The 24,162-nt window shown below is 40.8% G+C and overlaps 1 protein-coding gene across 2 annotated transcripts; it reads right to left on the bottom strand.

Moving 5' to 3' along the window:
- Positions 1-471: 471 nt before the first annotated feature.
- LOC123995701 (single-minded homolog 1-A-like) lies at positions 472-24,044 on the bottom strand. 2 transcript variants are annotated; one of them, XM_046299369.1, is made up of 12 exons: positions 23,780-24,044; positions 22,822-23,369; positions 12,416-12,498; positions 11,947-12,036; positions 11,620-11,728; positions 11,429-11,514; positions 10,998-11,197; positions 10,355-10,461; positions 9,601-9,748; positions 4,849-5,014; positions 4,011-4,410; positions 472-2,631 (listed from the first exon to the last, which is right to left on the bottom strand). In XM_046299369.1, exons 2-12 carry the CDS (start codon positions 22,994-22,996, stop codon positions 1,835-1,837), a joined length of 2,361 nt encoding a protein of 786 aa, XP_046155325.1. In that variant the 5' UTR covers positions 22,997-23,369; positions 23,780-24,044; the 3' UTR covers positions 472-1,834. The 2 variants fall into 2 exon arrangements, with proteins under 2 accessions (XP_046155325.1, XP_046155326.1); XM_046299370.1 differs by lacking the exons at positions 12,416-12,498; positions 22,822-23,369; positions 23,780-24,044 and adding an exon at positions 12,264-12,402.
- Positions 24,045-24,162: the final 118 nt, after the last annotated feature.

Below are 24,162 nucleotides of genomic sequence, written 5' to 3'. Positions count from 1 at the left end.
TTACATAAACACTTGGTATGCTTTCGCCGAAAAGCTTTATTTAAATCTGACACGCCAGGTGGATTAACAACAAGCTAAGCTGTGTTTTGCTATATTGCACTTATGATTTCATGAAAATTTAATATTTTTTGTAATTTAATTTGAATTTGGTGCTCTGCAATTCAGCTGATGTTGACGAAAATGATCCTGCTAACGGGATGGGTACATCAGAGGTTTTAAAGCAGAAGTGAGTAACACAGGCTGTGTGCTGTGATGGAGTGATATGAGGCCAACTGTCAACTGGAACAAATTACAACCAAAATAACTGTAGCTTCAAGTGTTACTTTTAGAGCCGCACAACGCACAATTTAACAAATTGTATCCACTCGTTTGATCAAACCGAGTCCTCCCACACATTAAAGGCTAAATTAAAATCACAACATCAAAGAGGGTTTGATTGCACCTGTATTTAGAATCAAAATATGTTTTATCCCCAGTTAATAAATACTCTTATGACCTGTTGTCCAAAAAAAGAAAGCAATTTCTGAACATATTTACTTCATAAATAAAATTAGACAAGAGATACTTTACATATTTTCGGAAAGGAAAAGTGAAACGGAACAATATTATTTTCTCAATTGAAACACATGAAGAAGCACCAGAGGTTTAAAGTTATACACATTGATGTCATGCCTGAAAGGAATACTGTGAGATTCTGTCTATGAATTCTTTGACTTACCCAGAGTCAGATGAAATTGTGTATACAATTTGTATGCCTCTGCGTGCAGTAAGAAGGAAGTTAGAGGTAGTTTCTCGAGCCAATGCTAACTAGCGCAATGACTGGAAGTCTACAGGTACAGTAGCATACACTAGCATACACCTAGGGGTAAGCAGAAAAACTGCTTCATTGCCAGAATCTCACAGTATCCTTTTAGAACTTCTACTAACAGGGGAAATTGGGCAAATAATATATAATCCTTCAAAGGGGTACACAGATAATGCAGACTTTGAAACTAAAGCAACCCTGCCACCAAATGTTGTACTTTGAAAAAATGAGATTAAATAAAAATAATTTTATTCAACACAATTAATAAATATGGAAAAACATTGGCATTTCATTAACAAAAAAATACAATTTTGAAGTATTTCTGAGAAAGTTAAGCAATACTAACTCAGTTGAGGTCAAGGGGGTAAATGCAATTGAATTGCATATTGTCTACTACCATGAGAAAATGTGAGAGTTCACTCCGATAGACCTACTTACTGGTGCATGACTATGTTGGGCCTAAAACATTGGGTTTATCTTTAACCAAGCTGAAAACTCACTGAGAACTTGAATAGTCATTCTGCAGCGTCTCAGTTCAATGCAGGGGTAGGAATTCAATTGTCCAGAGGGCAATATTTGGAATGAAACGTCATAATTAGTTTCTGGTTGTAAAGTGGTTTGTAGACGTCAGATAACAAGATGACAAGTTACGATGTCTTTTTAATGATGTCATATTTTGGTTACAATTTCAGTAGGTTACAACCAGGTCAAGACATATTTTTCTGGTCGGTAAAAAGGCATTGAAAGAATTACCTTTTTATTATCAGTATACAACTTGACTAAGGCATAACAAAAGCTGCCAGCCTGACATCATTGCAACCAGCTTTGCTTGCTGGGTCTGGGCTCTCAAGGGCACAGTGAAGTGTAACAGAGCAGACCGGTGTTATGGGGAATATCCTAAGTCCTATGTTAGGCGCAAAAAATAAACAAAAAGAAAAGACCGAACTGTATGAGGAGGATTCAGTTCATAAGTCCCACATACACACTCCATCATTGAGACACTAGGATGGATCTGTCCGTTATGTATGGTCAGCTCCCATTGGTGATGATCACTGATGTGCCCTTGTGTCCTTGCATCTGGTCGGCCTGCATCCTCATGTGGGGCACCATGTCGTACTGAGCCCCTCCGCAGCCCAGCCCCGAGTAGTTCCTCAGGCTCTCTGCGTCATACAGGTGCACCTGGGAGTAGCCGGTCAGGGCATAGGCAGCATGCCTGTCCAGGGGCTGCATCTCCTGGGCCTGGTAAGGCAGTGGGCTCCCCTGCTGCCCTAGAGGGTGGTGGTGGGGTGAGACGTCTGTCTGACCCTGCAGGTAGTCTTTTGAGACAGACAGGCCTGACCTGGGGATACCATCGGTGCTGGGGCTGCTGAGGCGCGGCAGAGACGCCGGACTGGCTATGTTGTTGTCGATGTTGCCGTGGGAATCCAAAACCTTGCCGCCATCAACGCGGGGATAGAGGCGCTCGGAGGTGAGGGTGAGGTTTATGCCGTTGGCGACCCCCGGGCCGCGGCACACCACGCCAGGCATGGCGGCCTGAGGGAGGGGCAGGGTAGAGGGGGTGAAGGAGCAGGGGCTGTTGTTGGAGGGGCCCCCCACTGGGCCCAGGGCGTCCAGTGGCCCCTTGCGCAACTGCAAACGGCTCTCCTCCTCCTTAATCATGTGCTGCGTGGCATGGATCAGAGTCTCCATCTTGCTGGGCTCCTGAGGACTCGCCCGGAAATGGTCACTGCCAGTGCCATCGCGGCAGCGCTCGCCCGAGTCACTGGTGGAGCCTCCGCCCCCTTCTGGTGAGCTGACCACGCTCTCTTCGTCCCAGTTACCCCTTCCTGTTAGACAAAGTGGCAACGTTTGGAAATCCAAGGTTAAAATCTCAAAATGTATGCAATAATAATACCACCATTTAATCAACAAAACTCTTAGAGCCATCCCAAACTCAAATGTACATATGATTTTCACAGTACATGGATTTATTGCATATTTATGTAATAATCATGTGAGTTAGTGCCTATGACTGCAATTAACCCATAACAGTCTAACCCCTGCCTAAGCTATATGGAATTGTTTTAAGACGGAGGATCATTTAGCTATTTGATTTAGAATGTTAAGGCCACTTGATGTATCCCCGAAAAATCTAAATAAATGATTTGATGAAATGGACCTTACTGCTATTAGCCCATAAAAACGCATTGAATAACAGATTCACTACATGAAACAACAGATAGTCCCACCAAAGAAATCTAAAGGAAGGTTGTTCTGAGAGATTTAAGAAAGATCAGGAAGATTTTTTTTACATGTATTTAACCCATTATTTTTGGCACTCCACTGGGGGGACCTTCAGATGAGTCTCGTGACGAGTCGTCCTCGAGCAAAACAACCCACATGTACATGTTTGTGAGAGTCTCACCTTTCCAAAATGTGTCATATTAGTGTGGAGCCCAAACTGCACGGACGCTACAGACAGAAGTTGGCAGATCGGCTGTACCGACTTCAGACGAGTCCCAAGACGCTTGTGGGGGTCGTAGAACAAAATGGAGAACACCCTTGTGTTTGTGAGGGTTTTGTAGGCCAAACCGTTCGGATGCTGCAGACGATTTTGGGAGCAGACCGATTGTCAGGATGTCTCAGGATCTGACTCTGGCTCTGTCACCTTTCACCGCAGATGCGGAAGTGCGACATCGGGCAGATGCGGTGGATTGAGACACATCCAATGCAGATACCTCCATCTTAAACTGATAGATTGTATTATGCTAATTTGTTTTCCACTTGTGCGCAGACATCGACTCTAGGGGTTTTTAATGCAAACTTAAAATAGGACTGGAATGGAGGACTACATTTTGTCATTATATTCATTCATCCACATGACCTAGCTGGTTTCAACTATTGTTTGCACAGTAAGCGTGAAATGATATTTGATAATGTGCATACAACTGAACAAGTCATGTAAATCCCTAATAGACAGTACATTCCTGGCAGCAGCATCTTTGGGAGTTGTCTCTCAGTTTGAGGACATGAAAGATGAAATAGGTTTTCTTGAACAGTGGCAAATTATTGCAAACAGACGGTAACAATCAGCATACTGGCGAGAAACAGTGTAAACAACTTCCCATGGTCCATAATGCCCTTGGCCTATTTAATAAAGGAGCTACCAGGGAAAAGTGATGTTTGATGATTTTCTAACCAGATGGCTGTGACCCTAACGCCTCACCATGGACCACGCTGTGGTAGGAAGTGAGGTCGTAGCCCTCGCCATTATCCAAAGACGACTTGGGCAGGGAGAGGACGGAGCGTGTTGCGTCCCACCAGGCCTCCCGTCCAGATTGGGGAGCAGCGCCCAGGAAGTAACGGCCAGCCTGGCAGTGGGCACCGCTGTCGCAGGCAGTGGCAGGATGGTGGGAGTGGGTGTGGCTGTGCGTAAGGTCCTCCTCGGAGAGAGCCAGGCCATAGCAGAGGGAGCCGGAGTCTGGGTAGAGTCTGTAGGCACAGGCCCCGCCCTCCGCTCCCTCACCTTGGTCCAGCAGCTGAGGGGAGGCAGATTCTGTCAGAGGGCTGCCTCCCCATTGGCTGTCCTGGTCGGACTCGGAACGCTCGGGGTGAAAGGCTGAAAACTGGAGAAAAGTTGAACATGTTTGGAAACTGGAACTTGGAATGTACAAGGTTTCAACTACGTTTTAAAGTAGTAGAAGGTGGTGTTACACCCTCTCCATCTTCTGTGATGTTTACCTTAAAGACACATTATACTGATTATTGATGAAGAATGTTGCACACGAGTCATGTATTCTGGTCTGTCAAGTCACAAAGTCTGCCTTCTTAACATATTTCTGGTGTATGTATTTCAGGATACTAGTTTGTTACAACACCTTGCCTAGAACAAGTGTCAAATTTGTATCAAATATGTATCACGTCATTGTAAAGAGGCACCGTCTCGCTTTATGTCGGCTCTTGTACCTGAACCGGGCTTAAGAGAGTTTGTGGCTAAGGGTGAAATAATCAGACCTGTTCTAATCGTATCACTGTGTACACCACACCGGTACCAAGTGTCTTACCTGCTGTGGGTAGGGAGACACTCTGATTTTGGCCTTGGTGTGTGTCATACGGGACTTGGTCCCCTTCCTCTCCTCTGTACGACTCGGGGGGCTGCTGTAGTGGAACGCTGGCTTGCTAGGGGTCATCTGGTCCAAGGACAGCTGCATTCCCTTATACTCAGTATCTCTACACACACAGACACAGATGAGAGCGAGCACATTAGCAAAAAAAGATGGAACTCTGGCACAATAGTAATCCAGAATACTCCATGAACAATTCAATGGATCCCTCAACCAACATTTTGCTCAATAGACGTTCATCAGGGTTTCACAGAGGTGTGACTTGCACACGTAGTGAGCACATTTAAAACATGTTATTTCACAGAATTGTGGCAATACAGTATATAAAATTATGTACAATAAGTAATTTCTCCAATATATATATATATATATATATATATATACAGTGTCTTGCGAAAGTATTCGGCCCCCTTGAACTTTGCGACCTTTTGCCACATTTCAGGCTTCAAACAAAGATATAAAAATGTATTTTTTGTGAAGAATCAACAACAAGTTGGACACAATCATGAAGTGGAACAACATTTATTGGATATTTCAACAAATCAAAAACTGAAAAATTGGGTGTGCAAAATTGGGTGTGCAAAATTATTCAGCCCCTTTACTTTCAGTGCAGCAAACTCTCTCCAGAGAAGACTGATCTTAGATGCAGCCAAGAGACCCATGATCACTTTGGATGAACTGCAGATATCTACAGCTGAGGTGGGACACTCTGTCCATAGGACAACAATCAGTCGTATATTACACAAATCTGGCCTTTATGGAAGAGTGGCAAGAAGAAAGCCATTTCTTAAAGATATCCATAAAAAGTGTTGTTTAAAGTTTGCCACAAGCCACCTGGGAGACACACCAAACATGTGGAAGAAGGTGCTCTGGTCAGATGAAACCAAAATTGAACTTTTTGGCAACAATGCTAAACGTTATGTTTGGCGTAAAAGCAACACAGCTCATCACCCTGAACACCATCCCCACTGTCAAACATGGTGGTGGCAGCATCATGGTTTGGGCCTGCTTTTCTTCAGCAGGGACAGGGAAGATGGTTAAAATTGATGGGAAGATGGATGGAGCCAAATACAGGACCATTCTGGAAGAAAACCTGATGGAGTCTGCAAAAGACCTGAGACTGGGACGGAGATTTGTCTTCCAACAAGACAATGATCCAAAACATAAAGCAAAATCTACAATGGAATGGTTCAAAAATAAGCATATCCAGGTGTTAGAATGGCCAAGTCAAAGTCCAGACCTGAATCCAATCGAGAATCTGTGGAAAGAACTGAAAACTGCTGTTTACAAATGCTCTCCATCCAACCTCACTGAGCTCGAGCTGTTTTGCAAGGAGGAATGGGAAAGAATTTCAGTCTCTCGATGTGCAAAACTGATAGAGACATACCCCAAGCGACTTACAGCTGTAATCGCAGCAAAAGGTGGCGCTACAAAGTATTAACTTAAGGGGGCTGAATAATTTTGTACGCCCAATTTTTCAGTTTTTGATTTGTTAAAAAAGTTTGAAATATCCAATAAATGCCGTTCCTCTTCATGATTGTGTCCCACTTGTTGTTGATTCTTCACAAAAAAATACAGTTTTATATCTTTATGTTTGAAGCCTGAAATGTGGCAAAAGGTCGCAAAGTTCAAGGGGGCTGAATACTTTCGCAAGGCACTGTGTATGTATATATATATATATATATATATATATATATACCATTGTCTCTGCCAATATTTACTATTGATAGTGAGAGAGACATAATTCACCAACACCTTCTTTGGAGTTTTGATTAATTTATTAATGAGATGACAATTAGAAATGAGTAGGTTATATAAGATAAACTAGGTTGAGAGATTAACCCTCCTTTTTTGAGAAACACAACCAACACCCGAATCAAAGTTAATAATTAATTTCTACTGCACAAACATTGTCAGAACACACGCACTCACACTCACACACAAATTACAACCATTCCCATAATGTCAACACCATGCCTGTTGTGAATCTACTCCCTCAGTCTCATCTTACATTCTCTTGAGGTGAAAATGTACCCCGACACACACACACACACACACAACCCCCTCCCAGATTGAATAACATAACATTGACTATTCATTTGTCACCTGTATGTACATATCATATAATGCATCTACCACCTTAGCATTCTAACCCACTGTCCTGGGAATGAACTCTATCAGACTTCAACGTCATGAAGCGGTTCCTGTGTCAAACTCTCTGCAAACATGACCCTGTTCTTAACTCATCACATCAGCAGTATGTAATACCAGCACGTGGCATTTTAAACCCCTGTTCCCTGTCTCTGACCCCACTCAACCAGTTGCTGTAGTATGTTTCTTAATATGACCCGCTCTTTAAGTGTGTGGCACCTTGCAATGGGAAAGGCAATATTTGGATAGTCAGTGTTTTGTGAGACATAGGGGGCATCCCAAATTGCACACTATTCCCTACATAGTACACTACGTTTGACCAGAGCCCTATGGGCCATGGTCAAAAGTAGTGCACTATAGAGTGTTAATTGAAACACAAACATGGTTATTGCTCTTGCAGGTACAGTAGCAGTGACTGGTTCTCCATCCTATGTGTTCTCTTGGTGACCTATGCGAGAGCCAATAGTGCTGATATAGGCTTTTGTGCAAACTCAGCTGTGTTAGCTGAATTCCACATGGGGGTCAAAGTCAGACCACCTCCCATCTGAAATAAGCCACTGGCTCTCCATCCCAGAATCATGATTTATTAATGGAACGATGTGAACTGATGGAATAAAATGCTGTAGGTTAAGGTGATGAAATGGCTTTGCTGGTCTAGTATGCATTGTAAAATTCAGCAGTATTTGAAAGGTATTTGATGTTTATTTACTGTATGTTGGTGTATCTCACAGGGTTCAATCAAACCAGTGCTGAGGGGGAAAAAGTGTTCCATCTGCCGCAAAAACACATTAATCTGTATTACCTTTAGACCATTTTTAGAGGGAGAACCCAAGTGTAACTCAGTGTTTCATCCTGCATACAAGCTAAACGTGTTTCATCCTGCATACAAACTAAACGTGTTTCATCCTGAATACAAACTAAACGTGTTTCATCCTGAATACAAACTAAACGTGTTTCACCCTGAATACAAGCTAAACGTGTTTCATCCTGAATACAAGCTAAACGTGTTTCATCCAGAATACAAGCTAAACCTGTTTCATCCAGAATACAAACTAAACGTGTTTCATCCAGAATACAAGCTAAACGTGTTTCATCCTGAATACAAGCTAAACGTGTTTCATCCTGAATATAAGCTAAACATGCAGTATGAATACACTAGAGAAGCCTCACTCCTTATTGAGTTTATTTCTGAGTGTGTTGGGGTTTGCGGTAAATACATAACAATAGTAAATACACAAGAGCTGAAATGCAGACGGCTTAAATGAATACACACACACACACACACACACACACACACACACACACACACACACACACACACACACACACACACACACACACACACACACACACACACACACACACACACACACACACACACACACACACACACACACACACACACACACACACACACAGAGAGAGAGAGATTAAAGAGCTTGGTCTGGATCATCCAAACCTAACAATGAAAATCCAACACGGGCAGCATGTATGAGATGGCTATCGATTTCCGGTTTACTGTCATATAGATTTTCTTTCCTTAGACACCAGGTCAATAATGAAAGTAGGTATTTCCCCCCAATGTTTATCTCACTGGTCTCAAAGGTCTTATCGCACCCGAAAAAACATGTTCTGTGTAAAGTAGGGTGTAGCAATAGAGGTGGCCATAAAGGGAACAAACTGAGAATGTGAGAGGTACACACAGCCCTACCCACTATCAGTCTAGCTGGGGTCATGAACAAAGTTTGTTGGTATTTCACTGATCTCATTCCCAGACACTTGTCTGGTGGACCAATGTGTCAAACTTGGCCTACATTAGCCAATACAAAAAGGTCGGGAGAACCTTCCCTCGCATAGGCATTGGCTAATTTGGCTTAATCTACCAAACAATCATCTCCCACAACACCTTCCCCCTACCCCTCCCTGTACGCTAGCACACCACAAGCGCAGAGCCACGCCTCGGTGTGATTCGCAAAAAAGGAATGATGACAAATCACAGAAGGCTGCTAAGGGGAAGACGGCTCATAATAATGGCTGGAATGGAGTCAATGTAAAGGTATCAACCACATGGAAACCACGTGTTTGATGAGTTCGATACCATTCCAGATTTTCCGTTCCAGACATGATTATGCCTGTGTGACAAATACTTTATTTAGTAATAGACTCCCACTAAGGCCAGCTTTGAATAGTTATATGCACTGTCAGCAATAGCCTGGGGACGAGGTCAGTATTTCACTAATATCACAGGCCACGAGAAGGTCATGTTTTGTATGTGGAGATAGTTATGTTTATTCATTCAATTATCTGTTGCTTCTGCTCTGACAATGCCATTCTAATTGCCCCGAGGGGTTTCATAAACTCAAATCAAATTCAATTGAATTAATAATAATAATAATAATGATGATGATGATGATGATGATATATTTATATATTTAGTCCTCCACAACTTCAGATGTTGATGAAGTAGAGAAATGGAGTAGCTTGAATCGATTTGAATGGAACTGAATTGAATAGAGTTGAATTGAACAGAATGAGACTCACGTAAGAACGTAGTTGACGCTGACGATGCAGTGGGGTCTGGAGGAGCGGCTGTTGTGGACAATGGTGGCGTAGCTTTGCACCCACACCCAGCCTCCCTGTTTGGCTAGGAAACGGTAGTACTTAGTGGTCACCTGGCCCTTCACCAGCACTGTGAGGATCAAAGGAGAGGAGATGGAAGGGGTGGGAGTTGGGGAGGAGGGAGAAGATAGGAGAAGAGGAGACATATTTTAGTTTGGATTGTTTTGACCTATAATGGGTCATTCTAAATGAATGATTGACAACTGAGTGCGGCAGGGGGCCGTCCCATCGCTTGCTGTCCCCATGGTGTGTTACAGAGACCACCTGCTGTGTGCCAACGAGCGGTGGCTGTTGTCCTCGATTCCACATGTCGAACCGTTGGAAAATGTATTGATAATGATGGCCGATATTCTGGTCTGAGGCACTCAGTTGCACTCTGCTGACCAGCATTCTGGTGTGTGTTCTAAAGGACTGAATCCTAACTTTGAATCAATACCCTTTAAGTCAGAGTACCACATGTGGTGTGGATCTCAAGTTATGATTTCCTCTGGAGTGTTGAAATGCACAGCTAGCTAATACTGTATGTGTGTTAGAGGTCAAGGTCTGGTGTAGTTTATAGTTGTGTCCTTTGATAAAAATGTATTTCAATGTGTGGGATAAAGTTAAGGAAAAGAGCCAAAAGTCCAGCAAAAGGTAGTCTGACGAGGCAGGGCCCAACCTACTGTAACTAACTCACACAGGTGGTGGGCACAACGCAGGTGGAAGGTGTCACAGCTGTGGACGTGGTGGTACAGGGTCTTCTCAATGAGGTCCTGGGGCTCGTAACCAGTCAGCTCTGCCACCCTAGGGAGAGGAGGAGGGAGGGAAGAAGGGAGGAAGGGGTGAGAAGGCAAATGTTTTTGTCCTCTCTTTCAGCCATGGACTTTAATTTATTGAAGTTCATGCTGTTCTCCCTCCATGTATCATTATATGCTCAGAGTTCTATTGGATCCAAACTTGTTTTCATGCTGAGAAGGAACAGAATGTTCTGTAAAGTGGACCCCAGTGGCTTGAGGTCCAGGATTCCACTTTAAAACAATAAGACATTATACTTTTTAGATGCAGTAAGCCATTATAACTCCATAAATAATGGAATATATTGTAGCATTTCATGTTTGTGAATTCAATACTGTTTTGTTCCATTAGGTTGGGGACTTAATAGTCATTTAACAACTGTCACCGAGCACTAGTGGAAAAAACATCAAAAAAACGACTTTAGCTGGTTTATGTCATGGCTGGCTCATCAAAACACCTGCTGTAGGACTATGTAATTCAGTTATTCTTCTCCATATCCTATCCTTCAACCCATTCTTTATTTGTATGTTTTGCTGTAGACCTACCTCGAGTCGAGGAAGATTAGCTTCATGTCGAGGCTGGCTCTGAACATGAACATGTTGCTGTGCAGCTTGATCTCTGTCACGGCGCTGGGAGGCAAAGAGTGTCCCACTGCCACCAGGCCCACGTTCTGGTAGCAGCCGTCGAAAGACAACATGTCCAGGCTGTACTGACGGATCTTTAGGTAACCGCTGCAGTGGATCACCTGGGGGGGGGGGGGGGGGGTTTGTTGCTATTTTGTCCAGTCTTTTTATGTCATTTTTTTTACGCTCACTGTAAATGTTTAAACATTTCCATAAATTATACTTATACCTATCTTTACGCTTAATTAAGTTATAATTAATTTGGCATTTATTAAATCAATAGAATGTGTATACAACATAGATAGTACTTTCAAGCAGCATTAGGCTATATACTTCCATTGCAAATCGTCTACCTTATATCCACCACTGGTGAGGCCGGCGTTTCTCTTTGCCAGCACACATTTCATCCTCAAGAAGAAAGAGCGCTCCATCTCATATTCTGGAAGAGGAGACTGAAAATATCAGTCTATTATCCAACGTACAAAAATGTATTCTATATGGGGTTTTATTCTCTCCAAGTTGGGCCTATATTCATATAGCCTACCTTGGGCGAAATGTGAGTGGTAGGGCTGATGTGGGGTGAGAACGGCAGTCATTTCGTCGTGGTCGGCGGGGTGGACATATTCGTAAATACTGTTCCCGGTCAGCTCTACCTGTTAAGAATTACCTCGGTAATTAAACAGTATTAATCACTCAACCATTCAAACATAATTCCATAATATCAAATATCGACATTTGCAATATGGATATCACGAGCTCTTAAGCCTTATGCATAGTAAATAAAAAGACTCCACTCACTCGACCAAATAAAACTTGAAAAAACAAAAACACTAAATAGGCTAAGATTAATAGGCTATGACCAGGTGCTGACCTGAGAGAGTCCCAGATGGACTGATGCTGTCTCAGATATGTACATGATCTTTCCGTCTGGCGCCACTACAAAGATGAAGCCGTCCAATGTCTGGAGAAAAAAATGCATAAATTAATGCATAGATCAAAGAAATATGAGGCCTATTCAAGAGCACTCAATGCATTACAGTCAGATTCGTGAGATCAAATATCAAACTAAATGTAACAGAACATGACTAGGCAGACATATATAGGCTACATTTTGAGAATCATTATTTTTTGTAATATAATATTTCACAGTAATTTTGAAAATATAAATTAGTAAGCTTTCTAAATTACCTGGAGGATGTGGGATCCAACCTATCAAATCAAATGCAACATGTCTACATACATCTTAAGAATTATTATTTTCATTACTAGTAGGCTATTTAAACCATCATATTTTGCAGTGAATGTTCTATTAAATTGGTAGACTAAGCTTCCTGAATTACCTGGAGAAGATGGGATCCCAGCTCACGTCCGACATTGTCCAAAGTTTTCGTTCGACTCGTGTGACCCCAAGCTTCACCCAAACCTGAAACAGAGCACCAGTATGTATATCAGCTCCTTTTCGCAAACCATATAGTCGTGCAATAATACACGTAACGCATGTGACAATGTTTCTTTATGCTGGTTTTTATTACGCCAGTTCTCTCTGTCGGCCTACGCCTATATATTTTAATAATAATAATAATAATATTAATAATAATAATAATAATAATAATAATAATAATAATAATAATAATAATAATAATAATAATAATACACACAGCTAATGTGTGTCCCAATTTTTTTTTAAAGTACGATGAACAAAATGCTGCAGAAAGTTGTTACAAATTGAGTGAACATCAAAACTTTAAATGCATGACACATATGACATCCTCAACGGAACCAACAAAACACGATAATGCAAATAAATACAAGCGGCTCTTCTCGCAACGCCATGCCAGATAGAAAATGCTAATCGTACAAAAACAATCAGTGTCTGAGTAAAGACTCGAATAACCCACCACCATTTCACATTTCAATATTGTCCAAACGATACCTTCGCGATTACACAGCTCAACAACAATACACAAATTATTTGGTCAACATTTGAAATAGCTTTTGCACAGCTCATCTCCTTATTTGTTTAGAAGTCAAATTAACCCAGGTGCCGTGGAAAACATATTTGACATTCTGCACGCATGCAAAGTAGCCTCCCTCTGAAAACAACATGCAGCGTTGGTTTGCAATGAGCTTGACGCAGTGATTTAGGCCTATAATAATGGACAAGGAGAGTATAGCCTATTTTATATATTTGTTTCCTTTTTCTTTTACGCAAGGCCTATAGGCTATTTGATATTTTCGCAATTAGGTCATGCTATTCTTTTAGCAAAAACGTATATTTTTTGTCTGGCAATTTACTGTTAATTTTAGCTCCAAAACATGACCAGTCGAAAGTAGGCCTGCTTTATAGACACATTATTTAAAACATGTTGACATGAATGTAAGGATTATATAAGATAGTATGATAGTGCATGTCTGTCCCTTCGTTGCATGCGTCATATTCAAATTGCTAGCCGCTGCAATCATGGATGAGAGGCTGTTTTTCTCGCAATTCAACTCAGCTACTATATCCCAGGGATCACAATATGTACAGGTTACTAATTTGTCTGATGTATTCGAGAAGCGAAACCGCGGACTCAATGAGCACTATAAGACTAGCCTACATGTCTTACAAATAGGCTTAATAGGCAAAGAATAGATGCACCTGGCGTTTGAAGTGCTACTTAACGGACGTCAAGTGCCCTGAACCATAGAATAGTCGATGTGAGCAGAGAAACTTCCCACTGGGCACAGACGTCAATTCATTGAAATTACTTGGAAACAACCAGTGTGTGCCCGGTGGGTTAACATCTCACATCTCTGCTCTAGGGATATTTTTTCAGATGATTACGAGGTTTCAGACAGGCTGAGCTGTTCCCCAGTTTCAATAACCCATTACAGGTAGGCCTAAACAAATATTATTCTGTTGACTATTAGGCCTAACATTAGTTTGGGCGGACAACGGTTTAGGGCTTTCTCTGTTTTTAGACACATTTTTGACTTTTAATTGGGCACATTTTCTTTTTTCATAAAGAACGTCTAGTGCTTAGGCCCCTGAACACGGCAGTTAACCCACTGTTCCTAGGCCGTCATTGTAAATACGAATTTGTTCTTAACTGACTTTTTAAATAAAGGTTAAATACAAAATAAATACAAAATATACCAAAACATTCATCAAATTCAAGACAAGCCTAATCAAAATGTTTATTTAGCCAATTCATGTCAATAGTTGTCCAAAATAATTCATCCTGTGCCTATATTGGCTACTTTTCAGCTATGTTTTCTACAAGCAATTGATAACTTATGTCAACTGCTGAAGAAATAGTTAGGCATATTTCCGTAATAATGATTTTCTAAAGGATGGGTACACTGTAAAAAAAAATACAAATGTAATTGCCCTAGTAAATTAATATATAGTGAATAGAAACATACTGTATAAATTGAATACAGTAGAATACCATAAACAACATTGTATTTTGGGAAAAATTCATTTCGGACTTTACCGTACACTATAGCAGGTAACTTACTGTACTTATAATATTCAAAATAGAATTCCACACTAAAAGCACAGGGCAACAAAATCAAAAGCAAGTGAGAAAACGTTTGAGCAAATAAATATTACAACTATATACCAATATTCTTAGATAATTGGTACCTGTTTCGTTATTTATATCCATTGCTTTGTTTGTGGCCATGCTGTTTTATATTATAGAATAAAATATACAATCAGGCACATCATAAAAATAAATCATTTTCCATCATAAAAGGTAAAACAAGCACCCAAAAAATAGGAGCTACTTGTAAAACGCAGGCCCCTTGTGGAAATTAGGCGAATTGCAACAATTTTGTCTGAGTTCGAACAACTTTCTCCCTCCCCTCCCACACCCCTGTCAATATATTAAATACCAGTAAAGGTACCGTCAATTAAATACTATAACTTTTGGTACCGTAAAATTGTAAGCTACTGTAAAACAACAGTTTAAAAAAAATACAGTAAGATAATTTGGTACCATAAAAAGACTACAGTATTATAATTGGTACCATGCAGTCTTAGAAATAATTTGTATCATACTTCCCAGCATGCTCTACTGCAGGTAGATTTGTTTAAATCGTTTATTTTTTATCTATGTTTTTGCATGTACATTGATTCATTGATTAAACGCATTCTACACAAAGTTAAATTAAATACAAATCTAAACTAATCCAATTAGTTAGTTAGATTTTTTTTGCATCCGTTATTGAAATGGTTGTTCCAGTTTAAATGGTTTAGATAGTCTACTCCCAATATCCTGAACCGTGACAGACAATCTCAATGCAAATTGTGGGTGAATGAAAATTCCAGTGGTTGGATATCCTAACTCTGGCTGGATTCCAATAGAAATTACACATTACTCTGCAACCCAGCATAATGTGACTTGCAGGTAGGGTTGCAAAATACTTGTAACCTTCCCAAAATTCCCATATTTTCCAGAAATCCCAGTTGGAAGTGTCTTGGAAACAGGAAGGAATAAGCAGGAAATCCAGAATCGTTCGACCAGGATTTTTGGGAATTTTGGGAAAGAGTGGAATTTTGCAACTACTTGCAGGCCTAATGTGGCCTGTAAACCACGAGTTTCAGGCAGCTGTATTAGGATAAAACTAGACATCAAAATAAGTTATTATGAGATATATAATGTATTGTCAAAAATTGTTTAATTGTCATGATAACATTCGCCTAGGAACTCACTTGGTGAAAGCCACAGGACTGAAAATGATGGAACCATGTCTCTGTCACTAACAGCCATGGATGGTAGGTGACTGTACAATTCTCCCAAAAGGCAAGGCACACTGGGAAATATGCAAAGAAGGCTTCACGGTAAGAGTATTTGTTACCATAAAACAACTTGATAAGCATTATTGACACTGCAAGTCAATTAATGCAACAGTAAACCAGAAAAAAACAATATACCGTTGCTTTTTACAGTAACTTACATGTAACTGGTCACCAGTAAGTTACTGTAAAATCAACGGGAAATGTTTTACAATGTAGGCTCATTTATAATCACAAATGGTAATCAAATATAATGTTTGCTATTTCAAATACAGGTACAGAGTCCGATATGATGTAGAATAATCTGATTGATTATAATGTGCACAATTACTTGGTCACAATAAAAATGTATTGTAGATGATTCTGATTAGCAATAATCAGAGATTTCTAATACATAATGGCTGATAGCTTATAGGCTTATGCAAACACAGTAGTGCAAAGTTAGAAATAGCCCAGAGAAAGCATTCCAAATAATGGTGTTGGTTTTTGTATCAGTAGGCCTTTGTCATACAATTAATTAGCATAGGCCTATTATAATTTTGTAATCATCAGTCCTCATTAGTCCCTGTGTATCATCACATCTAAGTAGCCTACCTCGTGATTTCTTGCAACTTGCACCGGTAATTGTGTACGTAAAGTGAAAACAATTCAATGTGTCTGTTCCGTTTAGGTGACCTGCGATAACACTGTCATAACATGATATGGCAGATGCTACAGGCCTATAAGCTATTTTTTATTTTTTACAACTTTTTTTTTAGATTCTTGCAATGTCATTCCTTGCATTTGCCATGAGCTTACCTAAACACAACACTGGGAAACTTTATGGTTTAGATAAAGTGAAGACCTAGATAACCAATAGATGTTTAGCAAATACGCAAATACACGTATTATTCACCATGCCAGTCACAGGAATGTCATGAACCCCAGACATCTTAGGGGGAGCAAATTATGTGAGGATTGCTGGGGGGGATTTTAAGCATTTTTAAGCATTTTTTAAACATCTGAAAGAGCTTTTTCCTGCAGCCTGGAGCCATAATTATTATGCTTAATTCTATGTCAAAAATGTGTTTATTTTTCTGCATATCTAAGCATACCACTTGAGCTGTCTGTATCCTCCTGAATGGTGGTGCTCTTTCTTTAAGAAACTAAATATGCCCTCTGCATCCCTGCTAAAATGGTGAGTCTTATTCAGTAGCCTACATTTAGTAATTGCTTATTTTCTAAAGTCTACCAACCTTGCCAGCAGGCATGGCAGTTAAGATAGTTAGACAAGCTAGTTACTATAACTTGATTGATAGTAGGGGTGTGCCCAGTACTTGAACAAAACTAGTATGTAACTATATGGAGAATTTTCCAAATAGGATTATGACATGACACAATCATTTTTTGTAATTATTTGTGATCTGAAAAAAGTCATTTTCAGCAGCCAGTACTCATCTCTCTTTCACTCAAACAAAGTGAAGATCCATGTTCTCTAAACAACTTTTGGCTAGTTCTTCTGTCTGTTTATACAATGTGTTATGCTGGTGAATGAGGACCCAAAAGCGACTTAACGAAAACAGAGTCTTTATTCCAGTAAATGACAAAAGTAATAATCCTGGATATATCAAGGAGAAAACAAAACAGGAAAAACTTAAATCCACTCGCAGTTGCGAGGACTGACTGGAGACTCGACCATAGACTGCAGGTTGCTTCGGGAAGGCACCGACCGTAGCAGACTAAGACACCTGCTCATACGCAGCATCTGAAGAAGATAAAACACGACAGGGCGAGACAAGGACACAGAACAGCGAACATCATACAAGGATCCGACAAGGACAGAAGCGGAAAACAGAGGGAGAAATAGTGGCTCTAATCAGAGGGCAAAATAGGGGACAGGTGTGAAAAGAGTAAATGAGGTAGTTAAGGAGAATGAGGAACAGCTGGGAGCAGGAACGTAACGATAGGGAGAGAGAGCGAGCGAGAGAGAGAGGGAGGGGAAGAGAGGGATAGAAAGAGGGAAAGAACCTAATAAGACCAGCAGAGGGAAACGAATAGAAGGGAAGCACAGAGACAAGACATGATAACCAATGACAAAACATGACACAATGGGTGTGTCTAATCCTGAATGCTGATTGATTAAAACCGCATTCCTGCCGGTGTCTATGCCACAAGTTACCACTGGCTAAATATATGACATTAAAAAGCCTACTCTGTTCTATCTGACTGTGCAATCCACTGTTTAATCAGCCCAGCCAGGCAATTAATGGACTTGATCTCCACTATAAAAAGCATCTAGACATTATCTCACATTTCTTTTCGACTAACATTTTGTTTTCAACAGCAGAGATTTGTATAAACCTTGCTGTCTGTCTCTCCGACATTTGCAACATTGTTTCAATATTCAAATTTGATCTCCAGCTGTTGCATAGTAGGCTATGAGACAGACAGGCAGGCAGCTTTTCTCAGCCAGTCAAAATCACGAATCAGCATAGAAAACAGGTACAACTAAATGAAGTGCAGCTAGTTATGTCCTGCTTCAGTTTGAAGTGATTGTGTTAGCTGTGTTGTTGGCTAGCTCCTCTGAACAACGGTGTCCTGGCGAGAGAGCACATTTTCTATGTCAGGTGAAATCGACCATCATTAGCTCATTGTTTTGCATGAATCCAAATAAATGTCACTAGAAAACAGCTGAAACAAATGCAAATACAGCTACTTTGTAGTTATTATGGCTGCACTGTTTGACTGTTTGACCCGACTATATGTTAGCCGTAGTTGGCTAGCTAGCAAGTAAGGGGTTGCCAGCCAGTAAGTCAGTAGACATTTAAAACCAACTACTGGGTGGTGTCTAAAGATACAAAACTAATGTCTCTGCCAACAGAACTGATAGAACGAACAACCAGCCTGCTTGGGTAACAACCCTAGATTCGTGTCAGGACGACATCTTGTGGAAGGATGAAATAGTGTCAAGAGATTCCTGAAAATAACATTCTTAAACCCTGTGTGGTGTTCGGATCTGTGGGACACATTTTCAAAGGTTACTTACTAGAAGAAAAATTATACAATGAAAAAAAAAAATTCAACCTGAGACTCATTGGCCTTGGCTCATTTTCTGTGAAGAACTTGTAAAAGAACGCATTTTCATTGAGCTAGTGTGGAAGATGAAGAATTTCAGAATAGGAGGGTCCTATGTCTGTCAATTCATAGTCTGACAGTGTTATGGAAGAATAGGATGAGATTGACACTCAGCCAGCCCCAGGACCAGCCAGTCAGCAACCAGCTCATCAGCAGCCTGCAGGAGGAGACATTTGGATGTAAAAGAAAAAAGAGACATTTAATGGTCTTCTTGCCCAAGGAATGAGCCACCCCGCATGAATGCCAACGTGATACGGATGCAACCAAGGCCGACGCAGATGGCTGTCACTAATATGGAGGACATAAAGTCTTCTTTTGAACTTTTCATCCCAGACACCATACAGAAAATAATTCTGGACTGCACTGATTTGGAGGGAAGGTGTGTTTTTGCAGAGATCCAAACTAATTTACTTGGATACTTCAGGGTTATTATCCTTGCTGGTGTTCTCAGATCAAATGGGGAATCCACAGAATCCCTGTGGGATGCAGAAACTGGCAGGGAACCTTTCCGTGCAACAAGTTCTCTGGGAAAACTTCCACATTATTTCCAAGATTATCCGCCTCAATAACCAAGACACCAGACCATCTCCGCAGCAGAGAGACAAGCTAACTGCAATCAGGTCAGTGCAGAGAGACAAGCTAACTGCAATCAGGTCAGTATGGGACAAGTGGGTGGACTGCCTTTCCCTGTTTTACAACCCTGGACCCAACACAGCAGCTTATGCCATTTAGGGGCAGCTGCCCCTTCAGGCAGTACATGCCGTATAAATATGCAAAATATGGAATCAAGATCTGGGCTGCCTGTGATGCTGCTTCCTCATATGCGTGGAACTTGCCAGTGTAGATGGAGGAGCCCCTGAGAAGAACCAAGGGATGCGGGTTTTCCTGGAAGTGACACAGAGACTCCGTGGCCACAACATCACATGCAATAACTGTTTTACTTTGCACAAGCTTGGACAGGAGCTCCTCAAGAGGAAGCTGATGATGGTATGAACAGTATGAAAAAACAAGCCAGAGCTCCCTCCTCCGCTGTTGAAAACACGGAACAGGCCTTTCAATTCCTCTTAAGTTTGTGTTCACAGCCGACACGTCCCTAGTGTCCTACGTGCCAAGAAAGGCAAAAATATGGTACTCTTGAGTACGCTGCATAGGGATGGGAGAATCTGTGGACAGGAACATTAAAAAAACAGAAATCATAATGGATTACAATGCCACAAAAGGAGGGGTGGACAATTTAGAGAAGCTGGTGACTGGCTACAGCTGAAAAAGAAGAACCGTATGCTATGCTTCAACATCTTGGACATCTCAGTGTAAAACGCGTTTGTCATCTGGATGGCGTTAAACCCAGATTGGAACAGACGGAGGTTCCAGAGGAGACGCCCAGCTCCACGAGAAAGAGCCAAGGCTTTGTTAAGACCTCAAATCCAGAGGAGGCAACATATCCTAAGTACTCCAGCTTCTGCAGCCTTCGTGAGGAGGATTCAGGAGGAAGATGCTGGTGCCGCATCCGCCCGACCCACAGAACCAACAACTCCAATACCGGAAGTAAGTGTGAATGATATTGTTGCATGTGTGTGTGTGTCTGACTCTCCTACTTTGGCCTGCTGTAATTGTATATGTGAGTGAGATATTAGTAAAATTCCTGAACTAAGTGTTTTCATCAATATATAATTGCAGCCGGTAGCAACAAGAAGAAGCACTGCGATGTGTGTGAACACAAGAAGGACAGGAAGACACAGTACACATGCATCAAGTGCAAGAAATAAATGTGCAACACACACACAGTAAAACTCTGTCCCTCATGTGGTGTATAGACCGGCCTTATTTTGTGTTCAACAGGGTTCATTTATCATTTCCATAAAATACTGCATGTACAATTTTTTATAAACATCTATATTGATGAAAACCTTGTCATTTATATTTCTTCAAGATAAGCATGATTTATTTTACCCATGTCTTGATTATAAAATGAATAGCGCTTTTATTGATAAAGGTGATCGAGCAGAGGTAAATGGCAAATATTAACCATGTATGCTATCTATATTGCTTCTAACTGATGTAAATCAACATTGAAGTATTAAGTATTTTTTACGTTAATTGTTATGGCTGTATTGTTTTAAAAACCCAATAATGTTGCGGGTCCATCAGACCTGCGAACATTGGGAGAATAACAAAAACATGAACACCACACAAGGGTTCATGAAAATATATAAATCATCATTTGAATATGTTGGCTCCTCTCGACTTCTTCTCCGGCCAAACAACAGCAATTGCAACATATCCTCCAAACACCGGAACGGGCGGGGTATAGGTTGAGCCTGCTGCAATGATTGGATTACAACACGCCGCTCTCTCTCAGCCCTCATTTCCCCAGACAGACATACGCCGCTCTGTTGTACTCACTCACACTCAGTCACTCCTCTCAGGACACAAGTCTCCCCTTCTCCAAACATTGTGTGTGAATCAGAATCCATTGCTAGTTATTGTTGTTCAATCTAGTTATTTTCTGTCGATTTTGCTGAGGCCATAGGGTTTATTATGACTTTCTACTTCCCGTTGTTTAGTAGTCCTACTTTTTCTGTCTGTATAATTATTCCATTGCTGACTTTATGTCTGTTGTTATGTCGTTCTTGCTATTATTATTTATTTTCGCCCAGGCATGTTTACCAAGCAACAGACCATTAGAAAATAAAATGACTAATGTAGATCATATATTTTGATTGTGGAAATGTTGTAGCATAAGTAGGCCTACCAGGAGATCAAATAAATGCTGGCAGTAGTAGCCAGCCATGCATTAGGCTATTAATTAGCCCATGTCGTTGACAATTGACTAGGATGAAATAAGTCAAACGTGCATTTTCATATGTTGGGGTGGTAGACCGACCTTTGAACAATCTTTGTGAATGAGTGAAGGAACATAACAATGCCCTCCAAGATGCATCTCTGAGTGCTTGCAGCAGTAATGTGCACTTTAGGCTTTACCAGCATTTAAATTGCACTTCCGGGTTTTGATCATGGAGTACATCTGACTATGAGTAGGCTATCGTGTGTGATAAAAACAGATATGAGTATGACTGAATAGAAGTATGAAGAGATCACACCCCAGAAGCCTATACATTTTTTATCTGGAAAAATCGAAAGCGACCTGAGTGGATCAATTAGGTCTTCTCCCGCTGTTTCGCGCCTCAGGTGATCAGATGCCAGTGGCACGCAGGGCGTTTTATAATTGACGCGGCCGTCATTGTCAGTCACACAGCATAGCAGCCTGTTGAGATCGAGGGAAGATGGTGGCTAATCGCCTTCGACGCATTTTGATCCCCTGACCCCGAAAATGGCCTAAATGTAGGCACGCCGAGGCGTGGATCTGCGACGACCATCCGCATGCACGCACACGCACGCATGAAATTACACTAGCCTACTGTAGCAACATGGTAGCCTATTGTAGCAATAACTGGTAGATGAAAAAAAAACATATCAAAAGGCTAATAAGATAAAAACAACATCAGCAATGACTGCAACAGAAAGACAGCAGCTGCTAGGTGTCATCGCAATATAAATATAATAATATATAAATATAATAAATCTAATTACACAATATAGCCTATTAACAGCTGTTGTAGGCTATAACGTAGCATAATAAACCTATGCACAATAGCCATAATATACAATTACAATAGACTACCTAATCAGTAGGAAAATGCAGGTGAATAAATAAAAAACAAACAAAAAAACAGATAAGAGATGGGCCCACAGAAAAATACAAATAAGTATAGTCTACAGATACATGGCATATGGCATAGCCTATATAAGAGAAGACTGGATTGTGAAAACTTAAAATATACTTACCCTGAGGGAAGACAATTCTCATCTTCAGATAACTTGTTGTCAGTCTTATTATAGACGCTTTGTCCAGCTGAGACGTGATAGCCGAGGGTAAAGGTAACATTTTGGCCAGTTCATAGAATTCGCTGTTCTCCTTTTCCCGTCTAGTCCTTGCAGCAGTTTTGGATTTCTCCTTCATTGTGTGTTCTCTCTCTCTGCCCCTCCTTTCGTTAAATGTTAGGCTATCATTCCTTTACTGTCATGTCGGTCCATCAAACCCAGAATATAGAACGATTTCCGTTTCGTCTATTTGTCATGATTTTGGCTTTTCAACTAACACCCGTAAAACGCGCGCTGTGGCCACGGTCAAGTGAAATGAGAGCAGCACTTCCAATGCACTTCAGACGGTTCCCGAATTCCTACACCGAAACATGCGCCGAATGGATAAGTTGATATCCCGTGTTCTTCTCGTGTAAATTAAGAATGTCTTGAAAGCACACGACATAAATTCTCCCTCAGAATGGTAAGGGGCCTGTCCACGGTGTAAACTGATACTGTCATTTCTCCATGCACTGAAAAACACAGGGCATAGCACAAGCCATACTATCATTAAAGGCTTACCAATATATTTTTGATCAACAAAATGCATTGTCATACCAAAACGCCTACTTTCAAACTATGGAAACATGTAGGCTATTTTCAAAAATAAATCAAATGGATTATCCATGTGACAATATGGCTTTATTATTGCTTTATTACAATGTGGCTGTTTGAGCATATAGTTTAATAATAATAACAAATAATAATAATACTAATTGCCTAATAATATCAATAATAGATAACAAATTATACATTATATATTGCAACAAATAATATGTAATAATACATCAGAAACAAACGAATGATAATTCTACTACAATGACCAGGCCTATAGAAAATTGAAATATTTTAGCCCATTTTGTCGATGTTTTTTTCTACTTACCTCATCGAATAAAAAGATCCTCTAACTTTCACTACTCTCGCGCTGCCCGCGGGGGATTTTACCTGTCCTGAAGCGAGTTCACCTGTCCTGAAGCGAGTTCACCACTCGAGACAGTTAGTTTAGTCTCAGTTCCTCGCGGAATTCCACGCATACACTTCTCTAAATTAGGGACGCAAGACGAGTGGAATTCGTATCCAGACTTCGTCTCCAAACTATCTCAATCTCGCTCTCGAGCTGCTCAGGACCAGCCCACTGCCACTCGCGCTCTTATTGGTCAGCATGTATCGAGACCGACTTTCTCATTGGACAGTCTTGAAAGAAATACACAGGAACCCGTAGTGAAAGTGGTTTTTGGGTGAAACTTTCACGTCTGACACAGATTT

Source organism: Oncorhynchus gorbuscha, linkage group LG14 (genome assembly GCF_021184085.1).
Source record: "Oncorhynchus gorbuscha isolate QuinsamMale2020 ecotype Even-year linkage group LG14, OgorEven_v1.0, whole genome shotgun sequence".
Taxonomy (NCBI): Eukaryota; Metazoa; Chordata; class Actinopteri; order Salmoniformes; family Salmonidae; genus Oncorhynchus; species Oncorhynchus gorbuscha.
This window is presented reverse-complemented; position numbering and strand designations above follow the sequence as displayed.

What these genes read in the sequence shown, in the direction of transcription:
- LOC123995701 (XM_046299369.1), bottom strand. Translation starts at nt 22,996, where the DNA reads ATGAAGGAGAAATCCAAAACTGCTGCAAGGACTAGACGGGAAAAGGAG. An exon ending in CCACTCACATTTCGCCCAAG is followed by an intron (nt 11,515 to 11,619) that starts GTAGGCTATATG and finishes CTCCTCTTCCAG; the next exon opens with AATATGAGATGGAGCGCTCT. An exon ending in AGCGTCAACTACGTTCTTAC is followed by an intron (nt 5,015 to 9,600) that starts GTGAGTCTCATT and finishes CTGTGTGTGTAG; the next exon opens with AGATACTGAGTATAAGGGAA.